The 16,995-nt window shown below is 41.2% G+C and overlaps 1 protein-coding gene and 1 long non-coding RNA gene across 11 annotated transcripts in view; both read right to left on the reverse strand.

Annotated features, from left to right (window-relative positions):
* LOC128417160 (uncharacterized) lies at positions 1-10,651 on the reverse strand. 2 transcript variants are annotated; one of them, XR_008331393.1, is made up of 3 exons: positions 10,391-10,651; positions 5,619-5,694; positions 1-31 (listed from the first exon to the last, which is right to left on the reverse strand). It is a non-coding gene; the product is annotated as an uncharacterized LOC128417160 (long non-coding RNA). The 2 variants fall into 2 exon arrangements; XR_008331392.1 differs by lacking the exon at positions 10,391-10,651 and adding an exon at positions 10,138-10,374.
* Positions 10,652-12,815: 2,164 nt separating this feature from the next.
* The window catches only part of RIMS2 (regulating synaptic membrane exocytosis 2), a 345,902-nt gene continuing 341,722 nt past the window's right edge, over positions 12,816-16,995 (reverse strand). For all 9 annotated transcript variants that reach the window (XM_053395466.1, XM_053395467.1, XM_053395473.1 and 6 more), the window contains one exon: positions 12,816-15,979. In XM_053395466.1, coding sequence (XP_053251441.1) covers positions 15,761-15,979 — 219 coding nt within the window. In that variant the 3' untranslated portion in view covers positions 12,816-15,760. The remainder of the gene's footprint in view (positions 15,980-16,995) is intronic.

Raw genomic sequence — 16,995 nt, forward strand, 5'->3', positions numbered from 1 at the left:
CACGAGACCCAAAAGGCCTCATCTTGCTAATCTGCATGTCCAAAAAGAGAAAGAGAAACTTCAGGAAACAACCTATGTTTCCTGGCTGACTGGGGTCTGAAAGCACAATAGCCACTAGCTTAGAAAGACATAGGGGCTGATTTGGTCCACTGATTCCCAGCTGTGGACTACTGCTATATAGCCAGCCAGCCCGCCCGCCTGCCTGCCTGTCTTCCTTTCCTCTCAGTCCTTTTCTGCCTGCTAAAAGGCTAAATCTATTATGACCACAGCATGGTGACCTGAAAACAGCTGGTTGCTCTGTGTTGATCAACAATCTCCTTGCTAGGGCACTTCTCGATGCCCTGTTTATTGAGCATTCATCCCAATTTGTTTGCAGGCAGATTAGACTACTGTTTAATGAGCTTTTAATCTGATTTATTTGTGGGGATGCTGGATGACCCTGCAGTTATCCCACACTTTCCCAGTGCATTTTCTTATAACTTTCCTCACTGTAAAAAGTCTGATCTTTTGGGGAAGTGGGTTTGTTGCACAAGATCTTCCAATGAGCTCTAATTGCTCAACCTGAATTTGACGGTATGTGACTGAATCCCACCCAAAAATAGAGACATTCTGGAAGCAGGTTTTGGGCAAGGTTTTGAAAGGGTCAGCTCAGCTCAGCCGGTGAATGCACTACAGCTCTTGTGACGTGCCGTTCTAAAATGTTTATAGAAGCACTTTTACAGTTCTAAACTAATAGAAATGTGCTAAGTGGTGCTTTCAGAGCATTGGAGTAAATGCAGCTGACAGGCTAACCCCGCAGGTAGGGTGAGAGAAGCTTCAAATCTGCAGAACAATTTGCAAGACAAAGTGGGGCAGAGCAGAGCAGCATATAAGCAAAAAAGTATGATTTATACTTTTTTTTATAAAGGACATCTTGCTGAGCTTATGCATGCCAGGTTATGTGTGTTACCACCAACACAACCTTCTTCTACTCTCACTGCAACTATGGCATTTTGTTTTTCCCATACCTCCCTTCTTTCTGTTCCTCCAACCATGTGTGTACATATGCCTGCCAGTTTAGGATTGTACTTCATGCATCCGATGATGTGGAGTGTGAGCCAAGAAAGCTTGTGCCATATAATGCTTCTGTCACTCTTAAAGATGCCACAAGAATCTAAATATGCCCAAGGGTTTCTTTTCATCAGTTAACTTGCTCTTTGGCCCAAGAGCTCTCGGAAGAGCAGCAATGTTCCTCAGTCTCCCATTCCACCAGTGTCTGCCTACCGAATTGGGTGAGAATCCACAGAAACACCTGCTAGAAGCATAGGTTCCCCAGAAAGGGGCAAAGTCTATAATGTGTAACTACAGGCTGCCAACTTATGACTGAACCTCACTCACCATGGCATGGTGCTGAAGAGAAGCAAAAAGAGACTATGGCAATTCAATGTATTGAATGGGGTAATACATTTCAGAAATAATGTCTTAACAGATTGCTTTATTTGTGCATTTAGCAATGACAGAGTAAAGCATCAGAAAGACATACAGATTTTATTTGTCCACTGAAGAAGAACCCTAAGGCTGAATTTCACTGCTTTTGTACAGGATCTGACTTGGCTGTGGTGAATGCCAGACATATGGTCTGAAACCTTTCAGAGATTTTTGTTAATGTTTGTCCTTCCATAACACAATGGGGGGGGGAGCACAAAACAACCAACCCCTCCCCTCCGTCACAAACACCACAGCAAAAAGGGAAAGGGTAGAGTGTAAGCTTTCTACCACAGAGCTCAAGAATAAAAGAATCTACCATGTTATCCTTTCTCATACCAACAAGAGGGAGTTGCCAGTTCCACTTTCCGTTGCACATAGATGCCACCAGTGCTGTTGGGCTAAAGATGGTATTATACTGCAGGCAGCTACCAGTTCAGCAGTTAGGTGGCATGAGGACTCAATAGATTCCATATGGTCCTATCATATCTCAGATTTGAGCCAAGCTTATTTGGTATGAGCAACCAGTTACTCTCAGACTGCTTCTTACTATCCTGCATGCCTGCTCTGCCTTCAGATTAAGAGCTCCCTGTGCCAATTTTAAAATGAACAAAAAGCCAGATACCCAGGTACAGATCTCCCATGTCTTCTGGGTTCCACAGTCTCCCTGTTCCCAGGTCTGGGATGAGAATCACTTCTTTGTATTTGTTTGTGAAGCATCTATCTACTTCCCTAGGCAAAGGCTGAAAGGTCTCGGCTTGTATGTCCCTTGCATCGTTTCAAAAGCAAAACAGCCAGGCTGCAAAAACTGACTGGCTATCAGTAATAGACTTGTTTGTTTGCTTCCTGTCTGCCAAGGTGCTGAACATCACAATTATAACCATTATTATTGTTAATTTAATGCACTAAACTGGTGGAAGGAAGCCCACATGGAGGACATTTCAGTAGGCTTGTAGGAAATGCCACAAATTAGATTGCTTGGGGATTATATACTATACCCTGGCCAGTGACTGACATGTAGCAGATTTCCTCTTCCTCCACATTAGCTAATGGACTCTAGTTGTACAACAAGCTGCATAAAAGCCACCTCTGGCATTTCCCCTTTCTCACTCCCCATCTTGTATGGGAACTTGCACCGTAATTGGATGTTACACAAGACGTGCATCTTGTACAGAACTCTGCACACCTATTTCACAGAGGCACCGTTCCAGCTGTATACAAATGTCAAACAAATGGCTGCAAAATAGGGAAAGCACAATGGCAAATCAAGCTGCTGAAGGTACAAACCAAGCTGAGTAAGAATAAAGCAAGTAAACAGCAGCCTCTCTTTAATTACTTTCAAAAACACTCAGTAGGGGGTTAGAAGAGGCTTTATCGTTTATGTCTAACGTTTGCTTTAATCTTCTGAAGTCTTTCTCCACAACTGCAACAAAGACAGGCTGCAATCCTAACCACGTCTCTTCATATGCCTCATTTAACTGAATGGGCTTACTCCCAGGTAAGTGGGGTTAACATTGCAACTCAAGGGTGGTATTCAACTACTTTTTACTCAGAGTAATGTGACTAATTCGGTCCATTAATTTCAATAGGTCTACTCTGAGTCCTGCAGTCCTGTGCCTAGTTTCCTGGGAGAAACTCCAATTGCACTCAGTGTAACTTACTTTTGAGTAGACACGGTTAGGGCTGTGTAGCAAGGTTGCAATCCTGTGTGTTTTTATCTGGGAACTACCAAGAGGGTTCCCACAGATATTCCTAAAAGCCAAGAGTGTCTTTAGGAAAGAAGGTGGTCTTATTTGGGGCTGAGGGAGCAATCCTGCGCACAAGAAGCTGCTGTAGACTTGCAGGTCCTATTCTGAATAATCGAGGAGTTAGGCAAGGCTGTATCTTGGCCCCTACCCTATTTAATTTATTTCTATCTGACCTACCATTATTTCTTCAAAATGCAACCACTCATACTCCTTATTTAAACAATAGCCCACTCTTTTTATTACTTTATGCAGATGATGCTGTAATTATTTCACTCTCTGTTTTGGGTTTAAAAAAATTATTTAAGAGTTTCTCAAACTACTGCTCTCTCAATAATCTCAAAATTAATTATGATAAGACAAAGATTATGCAATTCAGAAAGAGAGGGAACCCAAAAGGCTGTATAATTAATGGACATCTAATACAGGAAGTTAAGCACTTCAATTATCTGGGAATCACATTCAAAAATAATATGAATTGGAATACACATATATGTGCTGCAATAGCTAAGGCCAAAGTAACAGCCCACCATATTAAATCCTATTTTTTTTCTCCAGTAGGAAACAGATTTATTCCAGCTGTATTGCAAGTGATTGACATGAAACTCTGTGCCCAACTTCTATACGGCACACCAGTGTGGATTTCAGGTGACCTCAAGAGGTTGGATAAATTTCACGCATCCCTTTTGAGGTCATTATTAGGACTTGCAAACTCTGTAAAATATGAAACAATATGTTGTGAGCTGGGAATACTGCCTTTATCAGTAAGGGCATGGCTGAGGACCTTGAAATATTGGATCCTCCTGCATTATAGAGCCCTATCCCCTAATACTATACTTTACGATCTTTTAAGTGATAGGGCAATCTACAATCTATCAGTGATTTGTAGGAGAAAACTGGATTCGATAGGGCTCACTTTAACTGATTTTGAAATCTCTGATCCCAAAGATATATGGGAAATTATCAGGAAGACCCTCACAGAAAAAAGTGTTCTCGCCATGCTTGAGGTTGCAAAGCGCAGCACCTGCTCTCCTATTCACCTAAATCTCCCTTTGTGTAGAGATTTCCAAAAGGGATACATGACAAATCTGAAGAAACATGAATCGTGTAGGCTGTTTATGTTGGCCAGATTTAACATGTTTCCCTCGGCGGTAGTGAGAGGAAGATACTTAGCTATCCCAGAATCAGAGCGTCTCTGTAAATGCAGAAAACAGGAACCCGATACTCTAGAACATATATTCTTTTCCTGTGATTTTGGCAGTTATGCCAGAAGACAATTATTTGAGGCCCTAAAATTTAATGGACAGTTTTTTACACAACCAACTGTTCAGGACCTGCTGGCGGACAGCGATGATAAAATTACTTTAATAGCGGCTGAATTTTTAAGTGCTGTCCATGAAGAAAGAATGGGCCATGATAAAGAGACTTAGTGGTTTTAATGGTAGGTGATGTTGCTGTGTTGTATTATATTATTTATGTACATTGATTTATTTTTTGGAGTTAAGAATAGGACTGGGATAAATTGTGTTCGCTGAGCCCGTATTTTATACAGTCTGTATATGATGTTTGTTTGTTAATGTGAGGTGTGATATGCCTAATAAAGGATTTTGAATTGAATTGAAGAAGCTGCTGTAAAGCAAACTAATGTAAATTAAGCCAGCATGAAGCTACACCAGATCCACACTCCCATTCAGCTCTGCCTAAGCCTGGCAAAGGGAAAATAAGCCTTTAAAATAAGTGTTCTATGCCTAGTTGCCAGGTCATGTGACCGAGCTGAACAGGCTTAGGATCCAGACTGAGTATTCCCTCTCTGTTCTGGCCTCTGGCGCACACACACCTTTTTTGGATTTACAGGGGCCTCAGATTAGACAGCTTTGGCTGAGCTAGGTACAAGGGCATATCTTCAGCTGGGCCAGAGCTGGGAACTTAATGTCAGCTGAGCTGGACACCTGCTGCACCCTAAGCTACTCAAACTAGTGGCTCTTGCCATAGGATTGCTTCCTAAATCATTTAATGGTTTGGTAATAGATCAAACATTAGTGTTTAAACACTAATGTGAGCTGAGCACCTTGAACTGGGCACCAAACAGGTTGCACCTAGATGTCAGGATTCTATTTCTTAAAAGCACAATGTAGAGCCCACAAACTCTGAACTGTGCCCAGTTCTGCACAGTATCTACTTGCCACTCACAAATTTAACTTCCAGAATTCATGGAGAATCCTGAATAATGCAAGGTATACTAACAAGAAGTTTTCCAGGGTCCAGAAAATCAGCTCTGCCCCAGGTAAAAGGGTGCAGTTAAATCATACATTATATCTGTCTTTGCCCCCTCAGCATAATAAAGCATTAAAAAAGTATGCATATATGCATTAAATATTGTTTCAATTCAAAGTAAAAGACCTGGCTTACCTTAGGTATGCCTCTGGTCAGGTGTGATCCTTCTTTCAAACTTCAGGTGGCAGTCTTCCTTAGTACCACATGGAACCTTAATAAGAATTTATTTAGTCTTTGAAAAGTTATTATCACTGGTGAAGAAAAAGGAAACTAAAGAATGCTATGCCACCATCAACTCTGACCTCTGGTGTGCAGCATCCCTCTTCATTTCCCCCTATGACATTACCACAAGTTAAGAAAAGGAGCAGCTAAAAATCCCTTTTAAAAGTTCCTGTAGAATCTCTATCAGGATCTGCTGCCTCTTGTTTCAGGTGACTCCCAGTCACCTACTAATTGGCTCGTCTGCTTAATTGGTTCCTGCTGTACCTTTCGTGGGCAGAATTACCAGTGCTCAAGGCTTTGTGCAAAAAACTCCAGCTGTGAGTCATTTGCCTTGTTGCCAACATGCTGAAGCTAGTGGTTCTGCTTCGTCACTCACCTGAGTTTTGAGTCCTGGCCCCTATTATATAATTTTTCTTCCCCCCTATCCTCCTCTCTATTGCCTCTCTGGAAACAAAGTGGTGAAGTTTTGCCCATTTATAACAGTACCAATGAATCCTTCCAGTAGCACAACTAAGTTTGTTAGTTTGTTAGCACAAGTGCATGCACACGAAAGCTCATACCAATAACAAACTTAGTTGGTCTCTAAGGTGCTACTGGAAGGAATTTTTTTATTTTGTTTTGACTATGGCAGACCAACATGGCTACCTACTTGTAACTAAAGGTAAAGGTACCCCTGCCCGTACGGGCCAGTCTTGACAGACTCTAGGGTTGTGCGCTCATCTCACTCTAGAGGCCGGGAGCCAGCGCTGTCTGCAGACACTTCCGGGTCACGTGGCCAGCGTGATGAAGCTGCTCCAGCGAACCGGCACCAGAGCAGCACACGGAAACGCCGTTTACCTTCCTGCTAGTAAGCGGTCCCTATTTATCTACTTGCACCCGGGGGTGCTTTCGAACTGCTAGGTTGGCAGGTGCTGGGACCGAGCAACGGGAGCGCACCCCGCCGCGGGGATTCGAACCGCTGACCATGCGATCGGCAAGTCCTAGGCGCTGAGGCTTTAACCCACAGTGCCACCCGCGTCCCTACTTGTAACTAGTACCAATGAAATACCTGAAGTCTTCTTGATGCTGGGCTAGATGGACCACTAGGCTGATCCAACAGGCAATTCTTACCTTATGTTATGGGGCGAGCACCCTATCATTGCCCTTCCTTTGCTAAAGCATCATCTATTTCTCTCCATTGTATGAATGGGATGAGAGACAATGAGAACTTCTGCAGAGCAGAAGCTTGTAAGTGCAGAACCATGACCATGTCTGATGGGTGGGGTGTTCTATCCACACTGCACTTCCTGCTCTCAGATGTGTGTCTGACTATGCTTTCCAGTGAAAGGAACGCAATATGGATAGGCAGCATCCATAGCCAGACACGAATGTGCCTATGTGGATGACACAAAGGTCTTCTGTGGGCCCTTCTGTCAGCCAGTCTGGATCTCAGGCTGAAAGTAGCAAGCAGAAAGCCCCTGGCTTCCCTTCAGCTTACTGCCAGAACCTTCTAGCAGGAATGTCTTTCAGCTTGTCAAACCAGAGCTAGGGAGTTCCCTCTGGGTTGCCTTATTTCAGCAAGTCAGTATTACGACTGTGTAAAGCATTTGCTTTCAGGTAATAAGTTTCAGTTGCCCCAAGCAAGAATCTTCAACCTGAAATGTTTTCAGCCTCAGTAACACATTGCTGTCTTTTTGTGCTGTCAGGACAGAGGGCTTAAGAACTCCTGTGAGAAAGGGGTACAGAGAAGTGGAGAGGCTGCAGGACCACGGTGCTGATAAACTGGTTGACCTGAATGTATTAATGAAGTGCAGGAGTAATGGGAGCAGGTGGGTGTGGCTTGATGAAAATGGCCTCACGGATCAAACTGGATCCCCTGCCATGCCGTGAAGGAAGTTTATTTATAAAAAAGCTATTGAATATCCATTGGTTTCTGCCTCTAGTCTAGATTGTATGCAGGTCCCCTGCTTTTCTCCCTTAATTACGTATTCATTCATTCACTCATATAAGTTTTTTTTGTTAAGCTAAACAAGAACTAGACTTGGGGTGATTATATTTGCCTCTTAGTATTTTTTTTCAGAGGCTAACAATGAATTCAAAATTATATCTATGCCAATCTTTCTTCATATTAAACTTTATTATACTCTGTGGAAATGATAATGAATTTCATTTTTACCAAGTCAATGTGATAAATAGATGCAGCTCAGTGTTTAATATATAGGTCTCCTAACCTATCTATAAGGATATTATTTTTCAAAAGAACAGGCTTTATCTTACAGAATCTCCAGCAGAAGCCTTTGGAGAAAAGGGTTGGTTGATCTGGAAGTATCTACACTAACAACTAATGATATTAAGGAATGATTAGTGACATAATTTTAATCTTTAAATGACCAATTTAAGCAATATGAAGAGAATGTGGTTGTTAAGATAAGAGATGTTGATTCTATATTGATTAGAACACTATAACAAAAATATGAAAACTGAAACTGAAAGATGATCAGAAGAACTCCAGGCAGAACAAAAACAAAAAAGGAGAGGAAATAGATTCTTAGGGAGAAGATTCAATACAAGTGGGATATATCTTTTAAAACAATATTTTGATTTAGGCATAAGTGGTATACAATTAGACAATGCCAGCTTACATCCATAACTATCAGGAGGACTTCATCAGATGAGGGCAACAGTCACGTAGAGAAGTTATTAACATTCCTTGTACTTGAACTAAGCCACTAGCTAATTCTTCTAGTGTTTATTGAATTTTGAGCAGGAAACTGTAGAATCTGGTTTCTTAATCTGGTCCACAGCCTAAAGCAGAAGGCAGACAGGCCCATCCCACAGGCTCATAATCTTCAAACTCTAAGGATCAGGCCACATGAAGCTATATAATCTGTAACAGGATTCCTGACACTGAAATCAATGTCAGTTACTTCCAGGTAAATGAGATAAGGGTCCTGGGAAGCACCCTTTCTGCGGCATTTACTGATGAAAAAACCTCTTCAGCAAGGCACTTGAAACAAGATTTTGCTTCCCTCCCTGCCTAGCATTTAATTCCACAGCACATGCTTACGCTATATTTTTCTTTAATGGCTGCATTCTTTCTGCTTGGAGTCAAGCTGTGTTAGTAGGCATAAGCTCAATGTATGAGGCCCGTAAATAATATGCTGGTAAACCAAAATATGTTATTGCAGAAAGAGCTGGTCTGAATGTTCAGAATGATGAGAAGGAATCTCAATCATGCTTCTGCATTCCCATTTCTAAGCTGGGCCTTGTGTTTCAGAGGTCATCTGAAGCATGGATTTTGCTGTAATGATTTCCTGCTTTACAATCAGATATTCAGCAGAGCAAATTTTTCACACTTCTGAAAACACCAGCTTTGATGCATAGACAACACATATATATTATGGGGTGGGAAAGCCCTGGTATGTGAGCCAGAGACAGTGGATGAAACCTGGGTTCTACTTTAGTTCCCTTGCTGACCACCAGCTGTTTGATGTTGTACAAAGTGTGCAATTGCGGCTCCTTTCTTTGCAGTAACATGGGGAGTGGAACGACTAGGTTGAGAAGTAGATTTGTGTTTCTTGCCAATATGCCCAAAGTCATCCATGAGTTTTGCAAAAACGGGCATGCCATTTTTCAGGATTCAACTGCATTTTGAGGTTTGAGGCTTTGAATAGATGTAAGGCAGGACTTGAAATTCACATTTGCATTCCTCTGCTGGGGCTTGGTGAGGTGTTTCAAAACCCTTTGCTTTTATTTTACAAAAAAAAAAAAAGGTCAGGGGTAAAGGGAAGGTGAAAATGCAGCGTGCCTGTTTCAGTGGGAAATAGCTGACTGGGTTTGCCTTAGTGAGAGAGATTGTTTGATTGTTTTAAGGGTGCATGGCTGTGTGAGGGCCTGACCACACCCACATTTACTTATACAGTGGTACCTCGGGTGAAGAACTTAATTCGTTCTGGAGGTCTGTTCTTAACCTGAAACTGTTCTTAACCTGAGGTACCACTTTAGCTCATGGGGCCTCCCGCTGCCACCGCACGATTTCTGTTCTCATCCTGAGGTAAAGTTCTTAACCCGAGGTACTATTTCTGGGTTAGCAGAGTCTGTAACCTGAAGCGTCTGTACCACTGTATAGACATTTCTATATCCCCCTGTTAAGTATGTCCTCAGAGCTGTTCAAATTAAAAGCCAGCAAAATATAAAGTACAATCACAATTCTAAAGCAACCAATCACTTTTGCATCTGGGCACCCCCACTACTTGAATGTGGCCCCCAACAACTTTCCACAGAAAGCTTTCTGCAGCCCATGACTTCTGGTGAGGTCAAGGTAGTTGAGGGAATCCACTCAGGGTCAATTCCTTAGGTCAGTCCCCTCAGTCTCCCTATTAAATTAGAACTAATTTTATTGTATTTGAAGTCGGCTTCTCTTTGGATGGATCTATACATTCAGCAGTCTTACCACACGATACCTTTTTGTCACCCACAGTCACACGGTGCAGTCACTTGATGTTTGATGAGCGTATGGTTGCAATGTCCTCTGCTTAATGTTGAGCAGGTCAGAGGAGTTGAAGGAGAAATGGTTTTATTACAGAACTGCTTAGAGCAGGCCTTCTCTCCTTTAGCTGCCTTCTCCCTCAGCTTCTAAGCCTGCCTGCTGCTTGGGCCTAACTTCCTAAATGACCTATGGGAGCTGCCCTTAAAGGTATACTCACATTTATCCTTAGCAATGACAGTCACAGAACTGCATTGAACCCTTTCGCGTCGTTCATATGGATCCTGCGGCGTGACAAAGGCAAAAATAGGTCAGTTGAAGCTACTAGCTGTGACTCATTGACATCTGGGCATGACAAATTGACAAATGACGCAGCAGAAGTAGGTTGGAAGAACAGGCTTCACGAGGCTGTGTCAGAGCTGCCTCTGCCGATTCCTGTTATTGGGGGAGTTTGTTTTTCCCCCCCATTTGTAATTTCAGCTGTTGGCGGCAGCTGCAGAATTCTACTTGTTTTCATGAATTAAATGGCAGCAGAATCACTTACTGCACAGTTAGCCAAGTTCACTCTACTGCAGTGTTATCCAACAAACAGGAAATGCATGCAAAATCAAACAATTGCTGTCCTAATTGACCAGCACATTAGCTTGTGATGTACCAGAGAGCCGTAAATAAAAAGGTTGCCATTGTCATTGCATATTCATTACCTGAACACCACAGTTAAGGTCAGTGGCGTAGCGTGGGTTGTCAGCACCCGGGGCAAGGCAAGTAATTTGTGCCCCCTAACCCGTGGATTTGCGCCCCCTAAGCCTAACCCCCAGATGTTGCGCCCGGTGCGGCCGGCCCCCCCTGCACCCCCCACACTACGCCACTGGTTAAGGTGCAGGCCCCCTAACTCATTGAAGGAATGCGTGAGGGGACTTGTCATGTAGACTAGCTCCACTACACTGGCAATTTGCACAGCAGCCACAACTCCCACTGCCTGAGCATTTGGCTGGGATGAGAGGGTTCTCCACACCCATGTCCTGATGTATGTGTGCAGAGCTCTCCTGCTCTCCAGAATTGGCCAGGGACCTTCCTTGCCTGCAGCTCTGGGTATGTACACCTCGGTGTCCCCAAAGCCCTTTCTGATGTGCTCCAAATGCGTGGATAGCAGGAGGGCATGTCTGCCGGGCCTGGGCAGGGACTGGGATGGATCTATTTCAATGCAGGCCAAGAGACTCAAACAACAGTTACCCATCGCACCAGTAACACTAAAACCAGTTCGGGTTCCTTCCATTTCCTCCTGTGCTGCCTTTGGAAATGGGCCCTCTAGCAGCTATTAACTTTTAACTGTCCTAGTACTGTTATTATTTTATTGTGTTTGTTTCTACGGTGAAAAACTCAATACAATGAAAGTAATAATCAGTTAAAATAATAAAATCAGAATTCAGCTAAATGCATGCTAGAATATGTATTTCAACAGTCTGTGGTTCACCATCTGATTTGAATAGCTGTTGTTGATGTTGTTGTTGTTGTTGTTGTTGTTGTTATTATTATTATTATTATTATTATTATTATTATTATTATGACCAGCAATTCCATACAAGATCAGTGTTTCAAAAATATTCAGTAGCAAATTCCTTGCTGATCTAGCCTATACATGCCTAAAGAAGCATATGTAGGAGTCTGACATAAGAATTCATCTAGGAATACTGCTGAGATGGGGATAGCAGTAACTGCCTGATCAACACACAAATGTGTTGCTCTAGAAGGGTGTTCATTTATGCATGAAACAGTAGGATACTATTTAGCTCCCAGCCTTCTGTATCTGATTGAATAACAATAGGAAGGTTGCTGCTTGCATAGAAGCAAAACAAGGTCACTAAACATGTTCTTAAAACACAACTAAACCCACACTGCCATGACTCTAGGTAGGCTGTATTATGCATGCTGCTTCTAGTCACATGCTGCATTCTCTTCCATCACATTGTGTAAATTTATACACAGAACAGTAAGGCTTTAGCTGATTTGACAGCCATGGAAGTTTTTAATCAGCTCCAAGTTTGTTCTTTGGTTCTCTGTGCATGCTGTTTAGTTATCCCAATTATTGCACAAATATGCTTATTAAATCTTAGAACTTTATTAAGCTGTACATATTAGAAATAATTTGTGAGTTTATTTAATGAGCCTTCCACATCACTGTCATTAGTTCCAAGACCAATGCTCTGCAGTTATGTCTGCACTTTAAAGAAACTGCCACGCAACTGCAGAATCACCATCTCATGAATAACACATGCTGATATTTCAAGACTTTAGAGCAGTGTTTCCCAAACTTGGATTGCCAGCTGATGTTGGACTACAACTCCCATCATACCTAGCTAGTGGGACCAGTGGTCAGGGATGATGGGAACCGTGGTCCAGAAAAAGCTCAAAACCCAAGTTTGGGAAACACTGCTTTACAGCAACCTTTGAAAAGGTACAGATACCAAAGAATTGACTTCACAAGCTCCACAAAATGAGAATGGTGTCATCAGTGCTCCCACCCACTTCAATGGGTCTTGCACAGGAAATGTTCCTGCAAAAAGTCATTGTTCTTTAGCTTTCCAAGATGATGAACGCCTTTTTTTTGCAGGGTGGGGGAGATGAGAAAAAGAATCACTTACAAATTCTGTAAAGAAAATGTTTTATTTAAAGTGTTAAATACCATCACCAGAATGAATTTGATTTACATTAGTTGGTGTTCATTAACAGGCCTAATCTGCCCTTTTCTCCCCCAATGTCAATTCCCTTTACTTTTAAAACAGACTATGTACAAGACAGCTGTGGTCACTGGAAGAGTGCTATTTACATGACTAAATTATAAGTAGAGTTGCAGACATGTGAATATCTTAAAAAAATACAATCAACTTTTAAAATAAATACTGCATAATGACCAGGTATGTACAGACTTTCCATACGGTCATGTCCTTCTTGTCTCAAATAGAAATAATTTAATAATAGGAATATGCATAAAAGAATGCATTGACTGCATGTCACAGTATCAGGAAGAGAGTCATACGTCTTAAAAAATGGTTTTACTCCTAAAGGATAATGCAAAGATATGTCTTTAGCATTCATGGGTTGCCATATACAGGTGAATGAAATAATTTAATCACCAAAATTTTACCAATCTTCTTTAACTTAATACATGTAAGTTTGGCGGGGGAGCAGTCATTCCACTCTAGTAATTTTCTTGTGGATGCATGGAAATCCCATCAGCAAGTGCTTCTCCCTTCATTTCAGAAGAGAAGCAACTCCACACCAGAGTTTTTCCCCACTGGTATACGGAGGGAATTCTAAATAGCTGCATGTGTGCAAATCACCAGGCATTTTAGCATCCATGTCCATGGTGCTTGCACATGGTTTGTGAATGTACTTGATGGACTGTGCTCATAATTTTGATTTATGTCAAATTGTACCATATAAAAGAAAAGGCCTTAGAAGGGACACCTATTTCTTTACTTTTGCCATCCTGTGATGCATGTACATTTTGGGATAACACTACAGATTTTTCATACAAAATCAGAGTACTTGTGTGCATGGCCTTAATTTAAACAGTGTATATTCAAATATTATTGCAACACTTAGACATTAAACAATAGGTATGTATTAAAGGCATCTAAAGACACAGAGAAAAGGATGGACTTGAACATTAACAAGTTACATTCCCTTTCATCAGGAAATAATAAGAGATCAGGACTTAGAATACCCCCGCCTTTCCACCCCTCCTTCCAGTGGTACTAAATTATCTGATACATAGGAGACAGATGTGTATGTTTCTTCAAATACCTGTGGTATCTGCATTTAGGCTCTTGGTGATGGTGTCAAAAAATTAGTAAATTGCATGTACTTTATTTAAGGCGTTTAAAAATCAGCAGGTGAAATCCTGCCATCACTTAGGGCATGTAAATACCACTAATTGAAAGACAGATGCAGGGTTGCAGTTTGAATTGTGACTTTTAATGTCAGGCTGATATTCACTGATTTGCCATCACATAGTTTATAAAAACTGAACAGAACAGCTTATTTGCTATTTATTGTGACCCTAAATGGGTAATAATTTGTTTGGCTCAGTGCAAATTATAAGATGCTGATATTTAGCAAGACTAACATCTTGTATTTCTTTAAGACCATCCAGAAATGATAGTTCAACCTTTGAATGAATGATGCTGGTGCTGAAAACAAATTTATTGAAGACATTTTACAAATGGCCACATGATTCCAGTATTTTGCTGTAGAATTTAATTTGAAGGTGACAAAAAAAGAAAATAAGTTTCCATGCACTGTACAATAAACTGCAAAAAGTTCAAATTTTTTATCAAATACATGCTGAATTATTGTAATGTACTCCCCAAGCCATGTTGCAAAATTCTTTTCAACATGCTTGAAAAAAGTTCTTAAACAATATTCTTTTCCTCTCAAAGATTTCAGAAATGCAGAATCATCTGCAACCCTGAACCAAATATGGGGCATGAGAGTAGTTCAGTCAAAAAGTAGCGGTTTCAGAGTAGAATGATCATCCTGGGAGGTAGGAAGGGAATGAGAGAGCAAAAGGAGGGAGGTGTAGACAAGAAGGGGAAAAGAAGTATACAATTTGCACATATCGTTGAACTTTACAAGGCTTGTACCTTTTACATTTAAATAAATTTAATATATTACACTTATTTCTTGTCACATAAACGTAATTTTAAATATTTGCTAGAAATTATTTATTTTTCATTTATGTCTGCCAAAACACAGACCATGATTGGTTTAAAGAATGATAAACTTGGTGTGTCTTACCACCCTGTTGCATTCTCTCCCTTTTAAAACCATGCACTAGTGAAATTTATTTTTAAAAATAATATAAATTGTTGAAAATGGCTGATTTATTCTTTTTTTTTTTTGCAAGTTGCAGCCCCAAGAAAATAATTTAAGTGTTCAGCATAATCTGTGTCCATGCAAAAAAGTTTCTTTAATTTCATACAGTACAGTATAGCCACAGAATTTTATTTTTCAGAGTCCACACACTGGAGTTGACTCCAGCAGTAGCTGGAGTTACGAAGCCTGCCACTATAAGACTTCAACCTTTCTGATAAGGCAAGGTTCCTCTGCTGCAAATAACGGCTATGACAGCTGGCGTTCCTTTAATGGCTCTTTTCTTCCATCCTTCCGATTGTGGCATAGCTTCTTTGGGTAGCTCCATATTTCTGTGGCATAACCAGGCTTGGGTGGGGACGAGGAGAAGGGGCAGATAAAGAAAAGGGAGCAAGAAAATAGATGTGGCATTGAAAGGGATTCTTGTTGCATGAGACAGCTTGATTCTTTGAGTTTAATCCATGGCTTCAGATTGGACTAAAACTTGAGTGTCACTGAACTCCAAACCATTCAGTTCTTTCCAGCTCCACTCCTTCACCTGAGGACTTCCTTTAGAGCACAATGTGTGCAACTTCCTCTGAGAACACAGGATCGCTTTTGTAGCCCTAGAAACAGGCTCCGAAGACACAACATTAAGCATGCAGTGTTACCAGGGTTTGCGACCTGTTAATTTTTTTTTGTAACGCTGGTTGCTATGACAACAGTTTCACAGCTGCTATGAACGAGCATAAGAAGGTCCTGTTGAACTTTCAAGAGACGACTGGGAAGCCCTTCTCGTAAGGGGGGCTAAAGTTGGATCTACTAGGGATGAAGGGGGGAAAAGTTTGAACCAGCCAATCACCATATTGGACAATTCCAGTTCGTCTAAAAGTATCTGTGCCACTCCCATAAAGGATTTGTGATCCATGCGTCCATAGTCTCCCCACACGATAATCTGTTGAGTTAAAAAAAGAAGACATAGGTTTTAGGAGCAGGGCAAAATGAAGTAGAATCTTCACGTCAATTAACAAGATGATCTAGAATCTACAAATGGGAAGTTTCAGAATCTTGCCATTTCCTAAGGTGAGCAATCTGACAAATGGTGTCCTTGCTCAGAGAGACCAATGAGGATCAAGAATCCCAAAACCTGGGCTGGGCTCCCAATCACTGTGCATGGATCCAAGTGCCGTTACACATATTATGGGACTCTTCCCTTGTTAATCTTCCGACTGAGGTCCCTCAAACTCCAGATAACCCTGACTTTTGGAATCCAGCTTGTGGCAAGAATAGCCTCAAATGCCTCATTTTTATTCTACTTCATGTACAAACAAGGATTTACACACACACACACACACACACACACACACACACACACACACACCCTTTGGAGCTGAGCCTGACAGAATTTCAACCCCTCTCTTCTCTGTTTAAAGCATGTATTTGGAAGTAAATCCTACAAAATCCAGCATGTGTTTGGTTTATGAGTTATCTGCTACCATGCTGTGCGTATTGTTATTAATCTGTCCTGAGATCAAACTTAAATTTTGCCCTAATTTCTGATATTCTTCAAATCAGCTTTCCACCAAAGTTCACAGAATACTAAGGCACCAAAACTGAAACAAGCAGGAATTGAGGAGCTGCTTGGCCACTTATTAATAGCAGGACCTTCCTTTTGCTATAGAGGGGAATGGAATGAATCCCTAAGAATTGCCAGCATAACATTTTCAGTGATAATCTATTCATTTCTTGGATTTAGCTCTCAGTTTGTCTCAGCAGAAAGTGCACAGAATATACAGCCATCTCACTCAAATTATACGGAATATCAAACACTGGATGCATCTTCTTGATAGAAAGAAATAAAACACTAAGAATGATACCACCTGCTATTCATTATTCATTAACTGGCTATTTGCTCTTAAAGATTTGTTGTGTTAGTAAGATGGGATACGATTCAAAATTAGTGTTGCAGGA

This window comes from Podarcis raffonei, chromosome 7 (assembly GCF_027172205.1).
Source record: "Podarcis raffonei isolate rPodRaf1 chromosome 7, rPodRaf1.pri, whole genome shotgun sequence".
In the NCBI taxonomy this organism is placed as follows: Eukaryota; Metazoa; Chordata; class Lepidosauria; order Squamata; family Lacertidae; genus Podarcis; species Podarcis raffonei.